Source organism: Delphinus delphis, chromosome 6 (genome assembly GCF_949987515.2).
Source record: "Delphinus delphis chromosome 6, mDelDel1.2, whole genome shotgun sequence".
Lineage (NCBI taxonomy): Eukaryota > Metazoa > Chordata > Mammalia > Artiodactyla > Delphinidae > Delphinus > Delphinus delphis.
This window is the reverse complement of record NC_082688.1, coordinates 42,438,642-42,462,791: the sequence shown is the minus strand read 5'-3', so window position 1 is coordinate 42,462,791 and position 24,150 is coordinate 42,438,642. Positions and strand designations below refer to the sequence as shown.

General features: G+C 44.7%; 1 protein-coding gene across 1 annotated transcript in view; it reads right to left on the bottom strand.

Annotated features, from left to right (window-relative positions):
• LOC132427280 (guanine nucleotide-binding protein subunit alpha-14) overlaps window positions 1-23,709 on the bottom strand; it is a 194,919-nt gene extending 171,210 nt beyond the window's left edge. The window contains exon 1 of the mRNA XM_060014596.1: window positions 22,414-23,709. Within this exon, the coding sequence (XP_059870579.1) occupies window positions 22,414-22,537 (124 nt within the window). The 5' untranslated portion in view covers window positions 22,538-23,709. The remainder of the gene's footprint in view (window positions 1-22,413) is intronic.
• Window positions 23,710-24,150: the final 441 nt, after the last annotated feature.

The window sequence follows — 24,150 nt, the reverse complement described above, 5'->3', positions numbered from 1 at the left end:
GGTGGCTTAAACAACTGGGTGAAATTTACTTCTCATGGTTCTGGAGGCTGGGAGGTCCTGGTCAGTTTGGTTCCCAGCAAGAGCTCTCTTTCTACCTTGTAGATGGCTGCCTTCTCACTGTATCCTCACATGGGGGACAGAGAGACAGACAGACAGACGGAGAACAAGCTCTCTAGTGTCTCTTTATAAGGGCACTAATCTCACTAGACCAGGGCCCCATTCTCATGACCTCATCTACCTCTATTTAACCTCCCAAAGGCTCATCTCCTAATGCCATCCCACTGGGGATTATGGCTTCAACATATGAATTGGGTGTGGCAGGGGAGGGGGCACACAGCCATGCAGTCTATAACATGCTTCTCAACACTCACAAACTTAAAGCTAAAAAGGCCATTTATTCATTAGTGCCAATAGTTATATGAGTTTGATCAAGAGCAGGCAACCAAATAAACTACTTGTGATACATAATTCTGTTATAATATTATAGACCAGAGCAAAGAAAAACAATAATCATCTATTGGAAATATTTGTGAGATGTAAGAAGACTGGACTCTTGCTTGTAATGGGACAGAGACGATTAACATCTGAATGCCACCCATTCTCCCCCTCTCACTTGTGTTAAAAAGGATTCTGGTTTCACTCCCTAAGCATTTTCTCCTCCCCCATCCTTCAAGGATGATTTTGCCCTTGTCAAACTGGAGACTTAATAATGCAGAATTAGGAGGAAAGGAGGAGCAGAAGAGTAAGAAGTAAGTGGATAAAGACACACTCAGGACGAACCGCATGGCTCAGGGCTTAGATCCAGTTACATTTGTTTTACTCTGCCTTATTCTCAAGTGGTTGTTTTTTGTTTGTTTCTTTGTTTTATCCTCAAGTGGTTTTAAGGCAGCTAGAAGACTGGGACTACAGTGGTGGCTGTCAAGAACTAAGAAGGGTATGGGATTTTACCCTACTTGCAAGTTAGCAAGTTAGCCTGCCACAGTTTTCACAGATGCTGGGAGAAGGCATGAAACTCCAGGGTCAGAGACAAAGCACTCTATTACAAAAAGCATTGAAAGAAGCATAAGCACCCGAATATTTGTATCAGTTCTTCTGCCCCGACATCCCAAGGGAGCTATGTGGACGGGCAGTTCTTCTGCCCCAACATCCCAAGGGAGCTATGTGGACGGGCCAGATGGATGCCTGAAAGCTCTGTGGTTTCATTACAGGAGAGGAGCTCTGAGCTTAGGAAACCTGAATCTTTTGAGTGGGCAGTAAGCAGGCCTGCCCTTTACTCTGGAGAAAGACACTATCTTTCAAGACCGTTATACCAACATCCTTGAAAAGAAAGTCCAAGGAAAGGACAGTTAGTGCCTTGCTTCCAAGACATTCAGAAACAGGAGAGGTCCGTGAGAAATTACCTCCCAAGAATGGCCATGGAGGTGGAAAACAGATTTCGGACAATGAATCTCCCTTGGCTTTAATGGTCCTCCTTTGTACTGCCCCCTTTCCAGCCCCTCTCTTGCACACACACGTCATCTCCAGAGAAAAAGAAGGAAGCAAAGACAAGGCAATGAAAATTATAACTCATTTTTCTGCAACTGGTGGATTTTAGTAACTTGTCCTTCTTGATGTACCCAACACAGCCTGCTGAAGTTAAAAATGGAAAAGACTATTTTGAGTAATCCAAACAGCATTTATCCTTTAGATTTCTACATTGAGCTGCCATTGTGGACACAAATCTAATCAGAATGCTCTCATAATCTGGAAGCTTCTAAACTTCACGTGCCCCCAAAATGCAAAATACAAAGACCTATGATCAAGGCTACAACTTAAAAAACATCAACATAAGAAAAAGCTAGAGAGGAAACAACAGGTAATATTCTCACTGATAATAATATCAACAAGAGTTATTATTTAATGGACATAATAAACCAGAAGCTATGCTAAATACATATATACTTTTTAATTTTACAAATAAGAAAGTAAATAGAGTCCTAAAACTTCAAGTTACTTATTAAGGGTCACATAGACAGTAAGTGACAATTGGAATATAGACACCAAAAACTGAGTTCTTCCACAGTCTACCAATTTGCCTCTGACAGGAAAGAAAAAGTAAGATCATACTCATTCAAAGAACCAAAATCAAAATCTTCACCAAAAGACCATAACTAGCAGGTAGTCAAAGTGAGACAACCATGGAAAAGGTTTTCCCCCAAGATCCTGTTCCAGACATCATTCCTACTAACCTGGGAGGGTAGGTAGCTCCAAACACTATCCCTATCTCCCAAATATCTCCACAAGGATTCTCATGTTCTTTGAGTCGGAAACCAGGAAAAATGGGAAACAAATAAATAAAACTAAAAAGCAAATACCAAAATCTAAAATGCAAACAAATACGAAGACACAGGGCAAAAGAAAGGAAGACAAAGACTCGCTCATTCATAAGCTAAACTTGTAGAATCTGAAATGGCTTCAGGAAAATTCTACCATAATCTGGTATGCGCTGATGATTTGCCACTAAATTGTTCCCAATACTTTATCTCCTTTTCTGGTTGCCAAAGCAGCATCGTTAATAGTTTAATCCTTTTGTAAAACACATTGAAGATGAGAGGAATATATTCACTAGGATAAGCAGCTGTTTCTCCCACAGTGTGCGGAAAGAAACAGCAGCTAGTGGAGTGGTTAGTCAGTGAGAGTAGCAGAGAGGTTACTGCTGTACTTCCCGCTTGGAAATAGAGGGTATTAGTCACAGTAGGCTAGGCTCTGTTGCAGTAACAACAGCAACCAAAAAATCCCATAATCTCAGTGACTTGACACAATGACATTTAGTTTTTACTCATGCATACGAAGTCTAACGCAGGTGCTCGTCGTTGAGCAGCTTTCCTCTAAGTGGTAACTCAGGTCACAAGGCACTGTTTATCTTGTAGCCATACACTCTGCAACTAATGGCTTCAAAGATGACTATAGGAAATAAAGAGGATTGTGAATGGGAGGTCTTTTTATGCGCCAGATTTACTACTGCCGAATAGGTGATACTCGCCTAAGCAGAAAAAGAGAGAAAACTGTAAATAAACCTCCCTTAAGATGGATTTCCCTCTAATGACTTTAAAAAAAGTATCTCCTAATGTCCCAATTAATACACGGAAATAGTGCACATCACATCCACCCACATTGCAATGACCAAAATTAGACATATGTCCCATCCATCTCAGTGTCACGGTCACACAGGGGTCGCCCAAACTACTCTGGGTCCTCAGTTCTTGCGACATCTGGGTCAGAGCCCCACGTCTTTGTTTTTTCAGTGAATCTCCTCAAAAAGTCCTGGGGCCCCAGGCAGCTCAGTTTTGACATTGTGTCACATTCACATAAACACAGTGAGGCAACTAATACCTGTTTTATTTTCCAATTCTTTCTGAACCTTTATAAAGTGCCAAAGGGGAGGTATATTGTTAATTTTCAAAATGTTCTCTCATCACTGTTCCTCTGAATATCTTCCACACAGAAAATGTTCTCTGAAATCCTCCTAAACTGAAACCTCCCTCCCAAAAAGCGCCCTGCCATACAGCGCATGGTTTTTCTCTGTCTTTCCTCTTCCCCACTTCAGTTCTGTATTATACATCAACTTGGTCTGCCTTGCTTCTTTAGCATTTTCTCGGGAGAGCTAGATGCTAGATGCTCCCAGGGAGAGCTACTGGCTGACCTAGTAAAAAAGTCTTGTCCTCAAAGAAAGAGCCAGCGGTGGTAGATTGCAAATACTCCCACAATCATAATTTACTGTAAATGCCAAAAGCATTTAAAGCAGCGGAAGCCAGCTTGCCTCCTAAATGGTCATAAACTTGGAAAGACCGGAGCAGGGGTGGGGGTGGGGGTGAAAAGTCTAATTTAACCAAAAATCCACTTAACATTTGTCAATCTTACTCTTCTCTGTACCCACAGTTCTTGGCACAGAGAAAGTTCTCTACTGCCTGTGGAATTAAGGCAAATGGATTTGTGGCTGAAACAAATGTGCCTGGAGCACGATCATCGAACCTCAATCCAGTAAGAAATGTGATGGCCGCTTGAGTCCATCAGTCTCCAAATTAGCCATTAACTTCTAGAGAACTCTCCCAGCACTTCTCAGAAATTATCCCAAGTTAATTGGGATGTCTGGAGAGAATGGCTTTTAAGCCATTAAAGGGAAATCAATCTTAAGAAACACTTATTTATGGTCTAGAATATGGCAAGTGCCTTCTCTCTTTGTCTCCTTATTTAAGTACCTCCGACATGGCAAGGTCCTGATCAGTTCTCTTACCTCCAGGAAAACTTTCCCAAGCCCAGCCCTCAGGAAACAGCACTTTTGGCTCTTCCCTCACCAAGCCCTCAGCGTGTGCTTCATCCAGCTGTAGACCTTCATCCAGGTCTCTAAGGAGACGGGACCCTCCTTCAGAACAGGATGACCAAGAAGGAGCTGAGTCCACACTCTCCCTCAACCCAAGTCCCTTCACCAACCTGTTTATCATCATGCACACTCTGTACTCAGAACATCCCCGAACTCAATGTTGGTGGTGGAAAATGATGTAAAATTATATATTATTATATATAAATTATATATAAAAATTATTGTACATTATATATACCATTTTTATATATGTGTGTATATATATATATTTAGTTAAATTATGAGTGAAGAATTTTATCATATCTAAGGCTTCATTTTGCATGCAAGCCCTCAAAGTACAACAGAATCATCAGTTTTGCTTTTGTTTTCATTCTTTATCAGAGACAGCTCAAAGTATAAAAGATAACGTGGAGTCAAAAGGAAAGAACAAGATCTTCTCTTGTTTCAATGTAGTAACTCAGATATTTTTTATCCTGGTCTTGGAACCAAGATAAGTTTGGTTTATGGTACAAATGTGAAATAAACGATTAAAGGGTCTGTCTGAAATCTCATAGTTCTTGGCCACAGAGTAAGACAAGACAGAGAGTGCCCACTGTAGTATTCATGCTGGGATGTAAGCAAAGCATGTCAGGCCTTGTCAACCCAGACAATGGTTACTGTAAAACGTGTTGTGCAGTGTTCATGGAATAGTAAGGTAGAATGGAAACATAATTCATGCAAGAGATCAAGGACATCAGCACCCTGAATTATTTGCAAGAGACTGGTCCATGAAGGTGACTCTTCCTAACTTCACATGGCTTGGTCATGGCCTACCCAGGGGTAGAACCATGCGTTATACTCAAAATATTTAACAATGCTTATGGCGTGGCGTGGGCGCTGACCAATCAGAACAGATGCTGGTCCACTCTAGTGGCTGGAATGGAGCCAAGGAAGCTAATCGCTGTGTGAGGCATTACTTATTAGTTGCTAAGTACAGGGAGATGTGGAATATTCCAGAGGTGAGGCCCTGATGGCTAGGGTGACAACATCAGGAGGACTGAGCGGGCTTCCCTGGTGGCGCAATGGTTGAGAGTCCGCCTGCCGATCATGGGGACACGGGTTCGTGCCCCGGTCCGGGAGGATCCCACGTGCCGCGGAGCGGCTGGGCCCGTGAGCCATGGCCGCTGAGCCTGCGCATCCGGAGCCTGTGCTCCGCAACGGGAGAGGCCACAACAGTGAGAGGCCCGCATACCACAAAAAAAAAAAAAAAAAAAAGAGGACTGAGCACTCAGGCTAATGGCTATTTACCAGTTGGTACAAGAATATTTCAATATTTAACACCTTGTACCGGCAAGCATGCTCAGCATCTGATTATTATTGCTGGTTACAGCTCTTGCCCAAGCACAGAACCAAGACCTGCAGCAATAAAAGGAAAATACTTCTTTATCTAAGTCACGATCCCCGGCCCTGTTACGCATATCACTATCCAGAGCTAAGCATCATCAAGGCCTCATCCTTATCCTGGGGAAAAAATTAGAGTCAGTGCCCAGATGAAGCAGTAACTCTACTTCCAGCTCCCTGTGTCAGAGCAAAATCCTCTCTCCAGATATCTAAGATGAAGAGGATCTCTCTAGCCTCAATTTTAATCCTGACGTCTACATTCATATGTAGACATCACTCTGAAAATGTCTACAACCAAAACTATTGATTCTCTGTCCCCCTCCCTGCTGCCAAACCCATCTTCCCCTTACTTACTCTCAGCCACCTCAGTAAATGGCATCGCCACTGGCTGGGTCGGTCAAGCCAAAAGCCCAGGGATCATCTGATTCTGCCCTTGGATACCTCTGGGCCATTGATTAACACTTCCAATCAACTCTACCTTCAACACACATACGAAATCTAACCAATTCAGTCAACCTCCATCATTCCTATGCCAGGCAAGTCACCATGACAGATCACCTCAACAATTCCATAGATTCCTGATTGGTCCTCCTGCTTCTACTCTTACCAGATACAGTCTACTCTCTGTCCGGAAGTCCAAGTGTTCTTTTTAAAAAGACAATCAAATCACCTCTCTCTCTGCTAATCACTGCTCTCCCTTGGCCTCTCACAGCACTTAAGTTGAAATCCAAAATGCTGCTTCCCAACCATGCTTCCTGTCATCCTCTCTCTCACTCAACTCAATGCCTTCAGCTCTTCCTCAAACCCGCTGAGCCCATTTCCACCTCAGGCTGTCTCCCCCGCCTAGAACACTCTGTCACTCCCTGGTCCCTGTTCTCTGGGTCTTCACGCAGATTGTCCCATCTCTCAACCCAATCTCCCCTCAACAGTCACCTCCTCAGAGAAGTCTTCCTTTCAAAACTAGACCCACTGATCCCCCAGGTCTCCCCTCTCTAACCCCTTATTCTGCTTTATTTTTCTTCATGGTACTTGCCTAACTTAAAATCGTCCCACGTATCTATTTATTGTCTCACTACAGTGTAAGCACCAAGAGAGCAGAGGCTTCAAATTGTTCTCTTCTCAGTCCCAGAGGCCTGGAACAGGACCTGGATGACAGCAAGCTTCCAGACATTTGCGGCGAAAATATCAATAATTGACTTTTATTATTTTTTTTACCCACTAAAGCACAGTTACTTTTTGAAAATCCTTCTTTGGTATGTACACGCTATCTTGACATTATACTGCCTTTGTGAGTCTTAAGAATTCAACGGTGAAAAAAATTCTCTATCTTAGAATGCATTCTCCATGCTACTTAAGCAGGGAAGAAACAAGTCATCTCGCGGTAAGCAGCTTAAGTGGTACAGGTGTTTCTCATCATAGATTCCTAGAATTTCAGAGCTGAGGTTTTAGTGATCATCCATCACCATGGTCTCATTTTACAGGAGCTCCCAAGGGTTCAGAGCTGTGCTGTCCCATATTATCCACATATTAACCGTTTAATGACCCCATAGGGTAGCCACTAGCCATATGGGGTCATTGAACACAATGTGTGGATAATCTGAATTGAGATGTGCTGTAAGTGTAAAATATACACCAGGTTTCAAAGATTTAATATGAAAAAAAAGAATATATCTTATTGATACATTTTATCGGCTACATGTTGAATGACTATATTTTGGCGTATTAGATTAAATGACAAAAAAACATATATATAATACATATATATTAGTAAAATTAATTTTGCCTGTTTCTTTTTACTTTTAAAAAAATGTGACTACTTGAAAATTGTAAGTTATTGATACATGTGTGGCTCACATTTGCAATTCACATTCTATTCCATTACAGACCACTGGCGAGATTAGATGACTTGCCCAAAGCAAGTTGCACTTGCTTTGCAAAGCAAGTACATTACTGCACTGTAATGGAAGACCCAGAATCGCGTGCCAGACCTCTGCCTCCACTTGGACTTCCTTCCACTGGCTAATCCAACCATGGGTGTCCTACAGTGATTCTTCAGGTGATTCTTCAGGGTGATTCAGGAGAAGAGAAGAGCCATAAGAAAAGTAAGGAGCCCCTGGAATCAAACTGCCTGGTCAATCAAATCCCAGCTTCACATCTAGTAGTGAGTGACTTTGGGAAACTCATTTAATCATTCTTTACCCTCAGTTTCCTCATCAGTAAAGTGGAAAAAGTATACTGCATGCTTCAATGAAATGAATTCATAGATATAAAACCCTTATAATCATTTTTGACATATAAACAGTGTTATGTAAGTTTACTGCCATTATTATTATTAAAAGTTCATATGCTTTATAGTAAATTGAAGGCTAGAAAGTTTTTGGCTAATGACAAATAGTGTTAGTTCAGGAGTCATTTTAATTACTTATTTGTTTGTTTATTTATTTTGTACACTACATCCCCATGACTTATTTATCTTATGCCTGGAAGCTTATACCTTTGGACCCATTTCACCTACCCACCCCCCAGGAGTCATTTTTACATCAACAGATATTTCTACAATCAGAAGTTCCAGTTAGATTACCAATTCAATACATTTCTGTCCCTGACAAACCTGTTCTGATATCCTGAGATTAACGCATATGTAAAGTCTCATGTTACTTGAAAATACAAACACAGAGAACAAAGGAATATGAAGAATTCTATTTCTGTCACTTGTCACCCAGGCAAACAGCAACCAGCTACTATTTCCTCAGTTATGCTGGAGGCAGGCCACACACACACACACACACACAGTTTCTGCCCCGAGTGATCAAGGTAACACTTCCACTATGGCTGAAGAGTTACCACAGGAACTCAGAGCTGCTGAATCCAGCCTCTTCATTTTACCATTGAGGAGCCTCTAGGCCTTTATGACTTGCCCAGGATCACATTGCAAAATAGAAGCCATTCTGGGACCTACACCAAAGATTTCTGGCAATTCATCCACAAGCATTTAGACAACAACCAGCTTTTTCAGGTAGTCGAAAGGTGGAAAGTATTAAAGGGAAAAGCAATTCATTAAACAGGTGATTATCAGATGAAATAAGGAACTGTTGACAATTCTGGAAAAAATACAAATCAGAAATAATATTTCTAATTATTGCCCTACCAGATGTCATAATATAAATTAAGGTATTCTTTGAGTTTTGTGAATCATAATAATTAAAAACAAAACCCTTTCTGTTTTGACCAATATGATTCTCCTTAAAGAGCAAGGTGACTTTAAACAGAAATTTTAGATGCTCAAAATGAACACTTTAGACAAATGAATATACTTTTGTTGGATAATAAATTTTGCCATTTTCTGGTTTGCACCAAGATATAATTACATTGCAGATAGAATTGGTTTAATTCTCCTAAGGGCAAATTCAAATTGCCTTGTAAAGGCAAATTCTCTGGTGGTAGTTGTGGTGGTGGTGGTATGTGTGTATTTGTGTGTGTGTGTGTATGTGTACACACAAATTGGCTTCACTGGGGCCATGCCTGATTGATAGTCACTACCTTTAGTGTCCAATCCTATTCCGATGAGCTTATGTCAAATAAACCAAAGCCTCCTCCACATTTCTTCCACCAGTCTATCCTCAAACACAGACACAAATTAACTGAGGCAAGGCAGAAAGACTTCCTCATTACCCTAAATGAACGGTAATTTGAAAATGGTCAGGGAAAGTTCCAGCAGGTTCCTCACCCATCAGCTACCTGTAGTCAGTCTGCAATTCCACAGTGACAAATACAAAGGCAGAGAGAAGATATTAAAGGGGGTGATTCAGTCAACTTTTAGACCAAGAAGAAGCATTTAAACCCAAACACTTGCTTTGAAGGCTTACAGTTGGTAGAGGTTTGGGTAGGCTTATGGTTTGTGACAAGGGCTTTATATTTCAAGAACAGGATGAAATAGGGTGAATTAACTCATTCTTAAATAGCTTAGTGTTTCTATTGAAAGGAAAGAAACGTATAAACAATATTAGACTGATATGTTCAAACACAGAATATCAAAAGCAGAATATAGACAAGCTTTAAGAAACAACCTGATAGCTCTCATCTCTTGAACCTGAGATCTAAGTTTTTCTTCTTTAAAGTTCAGTGACAGTAGGGACTTCCCTGGTGGCTGATTTTTAGGCTGAGACTGTACATCTTCTTGGTTGGGTTGAACTTTGCAAGCCACAAAAGGTGAAGGAATAAGAAACAAATCAAGGGCTTCCCTGGTGGCACAGTGGTTAAGAATCTGCCTGCCAATGCAGGGGACGCAGGTTCGGGCCCTGGTCCGGGAGGATTCCACGTGTGGCAGAGCGGCTAAGCCCGTGCGCCGCAACCGCTGAGCTACTGAGCCTGTGCTCTAGAGCCCGCATGCCACAACTACTGAAGCCCGCATGCCTGGAGCCCGTGCTCCCCAACAAGGGAGGCCACCACAACGAGAGGCCTGCGCACCGCAACAAAGAGTAGCCCCTGCTCACCGCAACCGGAGAAAAGCCCGCGAACGGCAGCGAAGACCCAAGGCAGCCAAAACTAAAATAAATTAAATAAATTTAAAAAGAGGAAAAAAAAGGAACGAATCAAATATACAGTAATAATGCTCAAGTTAAATTTAAGAATAGGTATGATAATCATGAGCAGCACTGAATTTTTTTGATGCTGTCATTTAAAGCATTTAATCTGATACAAAGTAATCTGAATATTAGAGTTGTGATTAATTTACAGGAGTTAATAGTATAGATTATTATTTGATTTGATTACACTTAAGAATAGTATTTTATTTTATTTAGAAAACAGTATTTGACTGTTTAAAAGAATAAGATTACTTTAATCTAGAACTTTAGGTTTATGAGATCACTGGAGCCACTTAAATGCTTAGCTTTTTCTTGCCAGCTTTGTCAGTGCGTTGATATATTTGAGGACACTCAGGTTTTTTAAATGTTAATAGGTTTTTAAGTGTTTAAGGGAAATTTAATTATTTACTTCACCGAATTAATAAGTAGAGTTAACTTAGTAGTAAATTAAAAACTAATCAAAGAATTAAGTTAAAGGCATAATTTTTTAGGCATAGTTATTTTTATTAAAAAATTATGAGGTTTTCAAAAATTAAAATGGACATTAAAGGCTTAGGAAAACTAGGCTTTTATATTTCTCAACCTTGACAAACTCAATATCAAGTAAAACAAACAGCTTCAAATGTTTATTTGCTCGCAAAAAAAAAGCCCCTATCAAATATCTGAAAAGTCAACTGCAGAAAATACAAGTATGTCATATATCACTAGAATGTCCAGAGAATGAGAGACCCAGATATGGTATCGAATTCCAGCCAAGATTCTCATCATGTTGGATATTAGACACCCCTCCCATAAACATATTACATTCTGACTTTTCTGCCTTAGAATTGCATATGATTGGGAAAGAACCCCCAGATATATCGGGAGTTTAAAAGCTGAGTGCAAAACAGAATGTACGGGGCTTCCCTGGTCGTGCAGTGGTTGAGAATCTGTCTGCTAATGCAGGGGACATGGGTTCGAGCCCTGGTCTGGAAGGATCCCACATGCCGCGGAGCAACTAGGCCCGTGAGCCACAACTACGAGCCTGCGCGTCTGGAGCCTGTGCTCCGCAACAAGAGAGGCCGTGATAGTGAGAGGCCCGCGCACCGCGATGAAGAGTGGCCCGCGCTTGCACAGCTAGAGAAAGCCCTCGCACAGAAACGAAGACCCAACACAGCAAAAATAAATAAATTAATTAATAAACTCCTACCCCCAACATCTTCTTTAAAAAAAAAAAACAGAATGTATAATATTTTATTAGCTAGGATACCAGTTTAGCTGCTATTGAAAAAGGGTCCCATCGCTCCTAGCTCAGGGCTAGTATGGCACCTTCATAGTATCAGGGATACAGGCCTTTTCTACCGTGTTGCTTTTTCATCCTCAACACCCAACTTCCATCTCATGGGGAAAAGATGGTTGCTCTAACTGCTACCACCAAATCAGCATTCTTCTCTAGAAGGGAAGGAGGCCCCTCTCCTTTTAAGGTCACAACTCAGAAATCGCCTATATGACTACAGTTTATATCCCATGGGCTATGAACTTAGTCAAATGACCACACCAGCAGCAGGCAAACTGAGAAATACAGTCTTTACCTCCGGGTCATGTGTCAAGATATTACCTTACTACAGAAGGAGGGAGAAAAGAAGATATGCAGGAGACTGCTAGCAGTCTTTGGTACAAATATGCCACTCTTTAAGTTAAAAAATTTTTAACTTAATTTTTCACTTTTGTGCATAAGAAAATATGAAAACTTAGGAAACAAATAAGACGCATGCAATAAATCCTCGGTTCCAGAACATCGGCCCACAATCCAATGTCAGTATGTAACAAAGTTTTCATCAGTCCAAAAGTGAAAGTTTAATATGAACAAATAGTGAGTCATAAATATTTATTTATCCAATTTAAAGTATCGTCTATTAAGAATAAGCCCTTTCCACTATTTGAAGTTAAAATATCCTTTCATTTATGCAATTATATTGATACTAAATGGCAATACATTTTTTCATTCAGCAGATGTTTCTGGAAGAACCAGGCACTAGACAAGATCTTGAGGACTCACTGGTTCTAATAATCCCTACACTCAGCAGATATAGAGTCTAGCGGGGAAGATGAAAAAGAACCATATTAGAAACAGAGTTTCAAACCATGATGACTACCATTTTAAAAAAGAAATATAGAATGGGCTATGGGAGAATACTCTGGCGGGACTTATTCTGGATCAGGGAGTCAGTGAAGGCTTCCAGGAGGAAGGGGTATTTAAGATGCCTTCTGAAAAGGAGTAGCAGTTAGCTAGAAGACTAGTAAGGACTCATGTTGAAGGCAGATGACTGGCATGTGCAGACATCTAAAAAAGGAAGCATTTGGCCCACTAAAGGTCCTAAAAGGAGGCTCTACAGCCAGAAGTGAGTGATCCCAGGGAATAATGGCAGAGGGGTGGCAGGGGATGGGTAGAAGGTCTCACGGGCTGCGCACAGATTTTAGATTTGCATCCAAAGGCAATGGGAAGACATACAAAGGTTTTGAGCGGGAAAACAAGAATCCAATTTACATTTTTAAGAGGTCACTCTGGCTGCAGCATGGAGAAAGGACTCAGGGATAGGGAGCAGTAGAGGATTAAGTAATCCAGACAAGAGTTGGGGCAAATACAATGGCAAGAAGTGGGCACAGTGGAAATTTGGCCTCTTGAAGTACATTTGGGTGAGATGTTGGTTCTGGGAGACAGAAACAGGACCATGATTCAGAACCAGGGCTCTGGAGTCAGACTCTCTGGGTTCGAACCCTGGTTCTACCCTGGCTGGTGAACCTTGCTTTGGAGCCTCAGTTTCCTCATCTGTAGAATGGGGAGGACAATAGTCACTGCACCTCCAAGCACAGAGAGAAACAAATGAGATCATTCATTTCAAGTGCCCAGAATGATGATGGGATGTACACATGTTAATGTTTTATTATTATTATTCCATTTCTAGTGTCAGGTGTAGTAGAAGAAAGATCAAGAAAGACTCTCTGGATTCTGGTTTGAGCACACGGGTGGTCAGGGGTACCATTTGTTGAGATAAGAAAGATGGGTGGAAACGCATGAATCAGGGAGAGGTAAAGTGAAGACCCTTCAGGTTGGTTCAATGTGTTCCATTTTGGACATGTTAAGAAAGGAGTTGTTAAATGTGTCTAATATCACCGTTTAAATTGCTTTTTAGAGGAATATACTAAAATATTTTTAACATTCTCACTTGGTAAATTTTTCAAATGGATAGTCCCATTTTGTTTACTTTCCCAAATTTTTAAAAACAAACTCAAAATTACAAAATCTGAAGACCACTGTTTTAAATAATACCAATTACAAAGATTTATATCAACAAACCAACATATATATATGTGAAGCACATAAGGTCTTGCCACTTCAAATATCCCCACTTAGTGCGATATCAGATGCTTACTTCTGCCAGCTGCACAGAAAGAGGCCATTTTCCTATGAAATTTGGTCAGGTTATGGTGTGGCTCTTAACACATCAGACTAGGTCTTAAGCTTCAGAGGATTTAAGTCATTGTAATGAAAGATTCTTTTAGAGCTTCCAAATTTCATATTCATAAAATTAAGTGTGAGATGGGTCTCCAAAATCATGAAGTCTAACTCTTAAATACAGACAGAACTACTAGATATTTACAAAAATTACATAAAGACCAAGATGAACTATGATTTTTTTTCAAATTATCTCAGAATAAAGCAATAGCAAAGAACAATTAGCAAATGTCTCAACTATAGTTCTGTTTACATATCAAAATCTTATCGAGTACCATTACTAGGAAAGCAGTACAAAGAATATATTTTGCCAACTATCATTTCACTTCTAGGATCCGAGCTCAATTTTCTTATTCTGACACCACTAATCCAGGTATAAGCACATTCAAAATGAGTAATTAGCCCAGATCTTATACACGTAAAAAACAAACCAATTCTGGAATTTTCTAATTTTCCTTTCTTCAAGGCCCAAACCAGGTTTGTCTTCCTTCCATGAATGTTCCTACAGTGCCCCAAACAACAGAGACGTCCAGCTCCTGTAAGAAATTCACACTACTCATCTGGTATTTCATGGAAACCACTATAGAGACAGAGAAACATATTTATTCAACCAGTGTTTAAGCTAGGCTCTGTGCTCAACATTGCGGGTTCAGTGGTGAACAAAGCCACCATAGAGTTCAAGGTCTCATGTGAAACTCTTCCTAGACTCAACCAATTGCCTGGATGTGGCCCATCCACAATTATTCAGACACTGGAGCAAACAGTAGCATATATCGGTGCTCTCACAACATTTTGTTGCTCTAATTTTCTTCTTAAACTTCTTTATATACAAAAGTCCCACTAATCTAGGAAGCAACTCTTTTTAGAGTTTCATAGCATAAGATGACTTGAACTCAGTGGGCTGATGGCAATATGACAGAGGCTTCTTTTCCAATCTAATTTCAGCACTTAATCAGTTTTACGAAATTGAATTCTTTGTCAATAATTGGGGCAGTTTTGCTTCGTTTTAAATGTGTACTATCAGAGGGAAAAAAAGAGAAAAACATAACCTTATATCCTTGATTTCAAGATTTATTGCCACACAAATTAACATTCTCAAGGTCAAGATGCCTTTGCATTGATGTGTATATTTCCTACAGTATAGTAAATGAAAATCTGTTTTCAAATCAATGGCATATCTTAGAATTGATGTTGCCTTAGAAATGAAATTCAATATGAAGACTCGGTGACTTAATGAAAGAATGGGCTGGCAACTAAGAGACTGGACTCCTCACTATGGCTTACTGTCAGTTAGCTACTGACTACAAGCCCTGTGACATCTGCTGAGTCTCTCCAGTCCTCTGGACCTTTGCCACCCCGCCCATAAAAGTTTGCACTTGTGTTTCTCAAACTCTGTGGTAAGGGACCAGTTTTTTAATTTTTCCCATTCAGTTGCAGACTGTTACATCAATGAAATACAATAAAAATACCCTCTGATGCCACAGCAATGTTAAATTGCTATAAAAGTTTCTAGATGCTTATTCTTGATTTCTGTACTTGTCTTACATGCACACTGGCCCGGGGCCCACAACTACTTTTTGTGTGTGTGTGTGTGTGTGTGTGTTACGTGGGCCTCTCACTGCTGTGGCCTCTCCCGTTGCGGAGCACAGGCTCCGGACGTGCAGGCTCAGCGGCCATGGCTCACGGGCCCAGCCACTCCGCGGCATGTGGGATCTTCCCGGACCGGGGCACGAACCCATGTCCCCTGCATTGGCAGGCGGACTCTCAACCACTGCGCCACCAGGGAAGCCCCACAACTACTTTTTGAGTGGCATTGACTTGGACAAATAGGATTTAGACCACTAGGTACATTAGATGATGATTCTGCAAATGATTTATCACCTTCATTTATCTCATTTTGTTTAGTAATACAATTAGCTTATATTTCCCAATTACATAGTAGCTGAGCAACAGAAAAGCATCCTGGGAATGAGTTACTCAAAATGAAGGTGTTATTCATGGCAGGTTCAAGACAGCAGTGGCATAGTTAATCATCTGTGTGTCACTGACAACTGACTGACCATACAAAAGATGCCGTTCAGACAAAATAATAAAAGATAAATGTTCTCTTTTCCTCTCATTCATTAAAAAAGTACAAAACATGAGAATGTATCAGTTACTTAGGAAAGAAAACAAAACTTGAGAACCAGGAATATTACCCTTTGGATGGAAATACCAGCCAATGTTCCATAGAGGGTGAACTTTCAAAGAGCAGACTGATATATGGTGGCTCACGCTAAAATATGTTTCCTCCGCACCACTTAGTCCATACTGGAAAGGTAACTACTTAATGGTTATTGGCCATAAAACCATTGCAATTTATAGGAGCACAACTTTTGGAGTTGTACATCAAAGTGCAAGGGTCCACGCAAATGCACACTGTTGCTTTTGTAAGGACTCTTGCCAAGGTAAGACGTACATACATGCGTGCCTGCTCTTCCTCTTTGCCCAGCAACCCGGCACCTGAGGACAAAGGCTAAACAGCTGCTACAGATTACCCAGCTCACACTCTGAAGACCCTTCATCAAGTTGGTGAGGGAAAGATTGCTTCAACTTCAAGAAATAGAGCATCCACTAGGCAGGTTGATCCCAGGGGCCTCCTAGATATCCGCTGAAAGAGAAGGATATCTGCCTTAGAGCCTAGGGCAGCAAGCAGAGGCTGGCCAGTCCTGAGCTGCAGGCTAATGCTATAAAACAGGTCACCTGGAGGCCTTATTAACATACAGCCTGCGGGCCCCACTCCAGAATTTGGTTCAGAAGGACATGATGGGGACTGAGACTTTGTATTTCCAACAAGTTCCCAGTGCTGACACTGCTGGTCCTGGGAACACACTTTGAGAACCACTGGTATAAACCATCTGATGACAGAATGGAAAAGACCTCAGAGGTCACCTGATCCAAGCCTTTCATTTTACAGGTGAGGATCCTAGAGTTCAAAAGGGAATGTCTTGCTCATGGTCATATACCCACTACTCTGGGGCTACCTCCATCAAAACAAAAACAAAACAAAACAAAACACTCAGGTTTCCAGAGCCTTAACGTGCTGTTCCCTTCAAGATCCTAAGTTATGGGGCTTCCCTGGTGGCGCAGTGGTTAAGAATCAGCCTGCCAATGTGGGGGACACGGGTTCGAGCCCTGGTCCGGGAAGATCCCACATGCCACGGAGCAACTAGGCCCGTGTACCACAACTACTGAGCCCGTGAGCCACAACTGCTGTGGCCCGCACGCCTAGAGCCCATGCTCTGCAAAGGGAGAGGCCGCAGTGGTGAAGAGCCAACGCATCGCAGCGAGGAGTGGTCCCCACTCACCACAACTAGAGAAAGCCCGCGCGCAGCAACAAGGACCCAAGGCAGACAAAAATAAATAAATTAAAAAAAAAAAATTCTACGTTATGACCCCACATCCGGTGCCTGCTCTCTGAGAAGGGGCACCAGCAGGGACTTCATGTTGTTGACTGTCCTATCTCCATACCTTTCTGGGAACTGCATGCTACTTCTATCAGTGACCTTGTAACCGAGCCCAGACGGGGGTTAGCAGCACAATGGGAACGATTTCTTGCCTAGATTTTACACTCACAAAGGCTGGCTCCAGAGAGCACGCTCTCACCACTATACCCTCCTGCCTCTCCCCCCAGCTCTCTGGCAGATGGGCACAATCAGATGGCCCGAGGTTTTGAAAAGTGACAGAGTAGCAGGAGACAGTCATTTGCGGCTCTCACGTGGAGGTAAGCATCCAGGGCAGCCTCGGCGACTCTCGGCTCCGGGTGACGCGTCTCTGGCTGTGTGCCTGGCAGTCTGGTCTGACCCCAACGTCAAGACTACCTTGGATCCTGCCCTTTGGTTTAGCCTGCTCTCCAATCCCTATCAAGTCTATGAGCTTCCTGCTTCCCCGCCAACAAATTATTCTTCGGCTTAAATGGTCTGCAACCAAGAACCCCGCCCAATGTGATAAGCCATTAATTTACCCAGCAGCCAACTGCTGCAATGAAAGCGGGGCTCTGCAGAGGGTCCTGCCGTGCTTTCCACTTTCAGAGCCCTGGGATTTCGGCTGGTACGCTTCTGACTCCTTGGGCAGTGTTTGCAGCAGTGGCTGCTGCCCTTGCAGGGAGCTGGGCCCCAGGCCACCTGTATTCAGATGAAGCCACGTCTGTGCTGTGTGTCTCCCAGACAAAAGTGATTGATCCAGGAGCGCACCCTCACCCACACGGGGCCGCAGGCTCTCTGACAGGGACAAGAAAAGCCCAGGGGCTCTAGAGCTCCAAAGGGGACAGAGCCAAGTCATGTTGGTGGCCGTGGAGAAGGGCCCCAGGAACGCCCTGGCACTTGCTTTCCCGCTTTTTACTATTTGATCCTTTTCATTTCATGAGAGGCCCTGGTAAGAATCCTTCCAATAAAGTCCCTCTTGTGCCTGAATTTCAATCTCTGCCTTTAGTAACACAATAGCTTGGCTACACTGACTTGCTGACACCCCTCTCTGTCTGCCTTCTCAATCCAGCCATCTCCCTCCCTGCAATGCCACACATGGGGCTTCTTACAAGGACACTTTTCTCTTGTGATTCAGGTATCACAGAAAAAAAGAAAATAAAAAGGTGATACAGACTAGAAGCCATCTTTTTTTTTTTTTTATCTTTTACAAAAAAGAAAACCTTTGAGGGCCAAGACTTTTTTCTTTTTACATTGTTTTTCGTCAAACTTCACTGGTAGATTTTTCCATTTTAAATCTGCTCACAGCAGCACAGCCTCAAAATTTTCATCCTCTGACTCAGTGCTTTAGAGATGTGGTTCTTCAGGTGCTTAGATACTGTACCGGTGATTTGATTTGAATTAGGGGACTTGATATCTTTGTTTCAAGTGGCTTAAACATCTTAGAAGAAAGGGTGCAGTTCTCTACTAAAAGTGATCAAGGCCCTGCAGTGAAATGTCTTATTCCTGGACTGGCAGAGTGGTAGGAGGTGAGCCTGGGGCATGTAGTTATGCCACAAGAAAGTGCTCCAAAAGTGATGGGGGCGGGACACGGGAACCACTGCGCAAATCCGGTGCAGTACCTGGCACTCTGGATTGAACAAAGCCAAGAGGAAGGAACATGTGCATATTCACCATTTTGCTCCCTCTCCTCACAAAGCAAGAAAATTCTGTCAGTTTCTACCGAGAAACCCACACTGTCTACGCCATTCCCTCTAATAGACTTCCAGCCCAGGAACATGACAGTGAGTTCTACAATGGAATTTTGTTATAACCAATGCAATAAAACTTTGGGGGACTCAGATTTTTCAACGTTTTAGTGTAAGAGAATAAGATTTTAAAGTCAGCTTAAGGTTCAGAAAACAGTAAGGCAAACCCAAGGTGAAACATTTTTGTTAAAGCACGACCAGGACAACTTACACAAACTGCTAGAGACCTACAACTGGTCAACTAAAATGGAAATGACACCTCACTGGTGGCTAAAAATGCTCAAAAACAGTGTGATGCTAGCTGCCACTTACCACTGCCAGACAGAGCCGAGAGAAGTTAGTCCACAATTAACAAAGGGTAGAGGCAGGGCTTGAACCCAGGCAGTCAGGCCTCATAACCTACATTTTTAATCCCTATACCAGCATAAGTTAAATACCAATTCCCCAGTACACATTCCTTCCAGACAGTTCCAAGATGGGGTCTGCATCCAAAATTAAGCCATCAGAGTTGCTGGCGACCCTCAACCCAATTAACAAGCAACACTTTCCCAAGCCTCATTCCACACCAAGAACCAATAAAAGATCACATTTCTCCCCATTTAATTGCTATTGTCCAGACACTTTCTTCCTATACTGAGTGGTGCTCATCAGGGCTCTTAGAACTCTTCTGTCCCACTTTTATCTGAAGAACTGATAAGGAATTTCTTTCTACTAAAGTCAGCCGTCTCCTTTATTTCCCCCATCTCCTTCCACTGAGAGACCACCATGCTGACATCTTGCGAATACCAGCCCCAAACAGACAGCAATTTTTATCTTTCCCTGCGGACACTGACCCATGCTTTTATTATGCACAAACGGGATACTGCCCCACTGAATGCACTTTGGAAACATCCTCAAATCATTTAGTTGCAACAACATGCTTCCTTGTCAAAGAGTTGGTGGCCTTTCAGGTCATTCCATGCTCCACACAGGATCCTCAATTCCCATTTGCAAAACAGAGTTTTCACCTGAGGTATCCAGGCAGCAGATCATCTAATGCACCCATTACAGAGGCTCAGGTGTTTTATTTTTTTTTAATTAAATTGCATGACTTTAGACAAAGCAGCATTCCCTGATTCCTTTATCTTGGGCATCACCTCCTCCTCCTCTATCTTAAGAAATGCAAGTATGACCGGCTCCCTTACAGAGTAACCAGAGGTTTCAAAGTCCATCCTTGGGACTGTAGACAATTCCATGTGGTATGGAAACTTTCTAACAGTTTCTGAGTGATTAGCACTGAGCCTTGTGCTAGTCACAGCTGGGCACGATGAAAAGGGGGATCCTGGAAGGTCAGGCAGTGCTGAGAGGGGCAAGGGCCTGGCGGGTACAAAGAAGGATTCTAATCACCTGGATTAAGTATGACTTCCAGGGAAAACATACCTACAAACGTTCCTACCCTAGTCTGAGCGTGAGTAAATCCAAGCATTTTACTTGGAACAGGCTTATCACCTGAATGGTGATAAGAATCACCAGAGTGGCTCAGCTTACTGTTTAATTTTCATTTGTCAAGCTCCTGGTATATTCCAGACACTGAATTTCACACACTGACACAGATCAGAGTATTTCACAATGATAGAGGGTTCAGCCTGTCCTTGAAAAGAAAAAGTATGCAGCTAAAGCCAGGCCCGCCCCTAACCTCTGGGGGGCCCGGGGCAAGAGGACGATGAGGGCCCACATAATTACTCGAAATTGCTATCCTCTAGCAGACTGTCACAGAATCCTCCTTCCTTGACTTATGCAGCTTTATAACAACCTGGAAGGCCAGGTACAATTAGAATTCTCAGACCCCTCAGAGTTCTGGGCCAGGTGTGAGAGGGCAGCCCCAGCCAATGGACAGAATCCCTTCCCTTCCCCACCCAGGCTCCATCTCTCCTCCAGGAAGGCCTCTTGGGCACACCTGTAGGCCCTCAGCCCACATTTCCAGGCTCTTCCACAACCCCAGTACAGCTGCCTCATTAGGCACTCCTCAGGGAGGGGGTCTGCTCCCCCTACTTGCACAGGGCAGGCTTGGGGTCTTTGAATTCCCTGTTTCAATGGGGGTCTGGGGTGCAGTGGGCAGTGTGGACTCTGGGTGGGCAGTCCGGTCCACCTGCAGACACTAGCCCAGTGGGGAAGGGCACAACCTGGGGAAGGGCAGACCCTGCCCTCCTAAACCCAGGGAATAATTACACAGGGGTTCCCTTGCCCAGGTCTGAAGGTAAAACTGACAAAAAGCCTTCTCTATTTTTTTCTAGCTAAATGGACTTTTCTTTCCTTGAAGCTATTTGGGAGGGTGACTCCTTAAAGATGAATAAACTGGTATAAGAGAGGATTCCTGTCTGGAAGAGATGAAAGAAAAAGTTAAATATTTGCAGCTCTCTAGAAAGATATGATAGCTGCTACCCTGGTCTGAAAGAAGGAAAAGGTAAATATTCCTCAAACAGCAAATGGACTGAACAGGGTTCTATAACGTCAGAAGAGAAGGGACCCTGCCCTATGGCATATCTGGGGCAAACCTTAACATTCTCTTAACGGTTTTGAAAGTGGGCGTCTCACCTAGGCCTGTGCCGAGGCCAAAATAACCCGACGAAGAACTAGCCAGCGCGGCTGGGGCAGCGGAGTCCCAACCCTAGGAACGAGCATATGAGCACACGCTGAGCGGATCTGAGCTAGGCAGGTGTGGGCCTTCGGCAAACAGGCCTCCCCAAAGGGACCCCCGGGAGGCAGGCGGGACAGTGGTTAAGGCTTGGGCTTCACCCCGACGACCGACCCGCTATCTGCTGTGCCTTCCTTTCCTCAGTCAGGAAAAGTTCGCCAACTTTCCGTCCTCCGTTTTTAATTCTCAAACGGAGAAATCACCTGCTCGCATCACTGCGCGGTGATGCCAAGAACTTAGCGCAGTTCCACACTTCGTAAGCTCTCGGTCCCGCGTGCTTGTTTAGACCTGAGAGCGCAGGGGGCAGAGCTAGCGCTGAACCCAAGATGGGGATCAAGCAGCTCCCCACCACCGATCCCCAACATCCAAGATACGGTTCTGCAGAGGCTGTACGACGCTGGGGGCCGAGGGGTGGGGTGGATGAGGCTTTAGGAAGAGAAGCAAAGCACAACGGGGAAAGCAGACAGGGGTCGAATGTTACACCTCAGCCCTAGTTTGGAGGTAAGAAAGGGGGTGCCTGAGAATGCCGCCCAGCTGGAGGTGCAAAGGACTGGGCCCAACTTGCTGCCATCCGCGAGCCCCTGGGGAGGGGAGGACGCTGCGCTGCACCCCGCTCGGCTCCAGGTCCTCCAGGCGGGTCGCACGCGAGGGAAGCGGCCCGGAGGGAAACACTCGGCGCTCAGGGGTCTGGGAGACGCAGCCACTCACCCAGCAGCAGCAGCTTGAGCTCGCGGCGCGCGTCCTTCTTGTCCCGGCGAAGCTGCCGCTCGATCTCGGCGCTGATGCGCTGCGACTCCTTCTCCTCCGCGGACAGGCAGCAGCAGCCGGCCATGGTGTGCGCAGCCCCCGACGGGCTACGCCGTTTCCAGGGCCCGGACGCTCCGCCGGCCGCTCTCCCAGCCGGTCCGCGACAGCACCCGAGGTCGGTGGGAAAAGACTGGGGGGGCCGACTCGAATTTCGGAGTATAAGGCCGGGACCACTACGGCTCAATCCCTCCTCGAAGGGTCGGCTCCGGGGCGGGAGCGAATTTGGAGCTCTGGGAAAGCTCAAGTGCACCGCAGCTCTGGGCTCACCCAGCCCCAAGCTCGCTCAGGGGAGGAGGAGGGCGAGCCGGGGGAGACAGCGTTGCCGGCCCCCGGAAGATCAGCGCGGCCCTTGGCACAGGAGCGTGACAGGGAGCGCAGACCGCTCGTGAAAAGTTGGGGCGTCGCTGCCGGGGGCGGTGGGGAGCGGGAACTCCCGGCCTGGCGGTGTCCCAGGCAGGTGGCAGGCAAGGCGTGGGATGGAGGCAGAGGTCCTTGGCTGGCCCTTTCCTACAAAGTTCGGAAAACCTCAGCAGTGATCGCCGCCTAAGACCGAATGGAAAAGTTCCTGGAGGCCCCCGTGGTTCTAAGTGGCAGAAGGAGGCGGAGCTTCTCGAACCCGCAGCCCTGGCGTCTGCCCAAGCTGGCCTTCGGGGCACGCCAAGCCGAGGGCGCCTGGGGGCGAAAGAGGTGAGCAGGGAGCTGGGGCGCGGAGCCCAGGCGTCTCGAGTTTCGGGGAGCGGCCCCCACACCTTTCTCCCTGGCCGTGGCGTCCCGGCGCGGGGAAGACGGTGGGCCGAGGGGCCGCCAGGCCCAGCTCCCTGTCCGGAGCCAGGTTCCGACAGGTGAGTGAGGTTCGCCAACTCGCAGCCTCAACTCCTCCCAGCTGCGAGAGGAGCCGAGCCCAGCGTCCGCAGCGCGACGCAGCCCGCGGGCGGCGAGGTTGAGCTCTGCCGACCTGAAATTGAGCCTTTCGCGCCAGCCTCAGCACGACGCACACCGCGGTTTCCTAGACGTGCTCCTTCCGCTTCCCGGACGCCGCAGCCCAGCGCCGGCTCGGCCAAAGCCCTTGGTCAGCTCGACAGTCTGCCTGCAAGGTGGGGCTGGGCCTGAGCCGGCTGGCGCTGCACTCAGAAGCAGCTGCCCCTGGGTTCAGTTAAATAAGAGAAGTGAGAGAGCGGAGGGTAAATATCCTCCCGGCCCCTTCGTAACCCGCCGGACGAGGAGGGTTGAGGACGTGAGGAATGGAAAACGGCTGGCTACTTTGCATTTTACGATGGGAAAGACTCCTCCTTTGTAAAGAGGGCTGACCCGTTTCCAGCAGCCCCTGGTATGGTCCCTGCCCTAGCCCTGAAGCCTGATAGCCGTCTCGCAAAGCTGTGTCCGCACAGCCACATTGGCCTGGCTCCTGGAACGTGGGGATCACGTTTGAGCTGCATTCATAAAAACTTAAAAATTAAAAAGCACCTCTTTGTACTCAAGTGGCACAATAGAATGCGTATTAACAACATCTGATTTTGTCTTCTGTGTACATTTTGAGGCAGAGGGCAAAGAGTTTCGCGGGAAAAGCAGAAAAGTGAAGGTGGAGGGAGGGGATCCCGTCGTCCACAGCAATGAATGTTTTTTCTTTTTCCTTCTCGT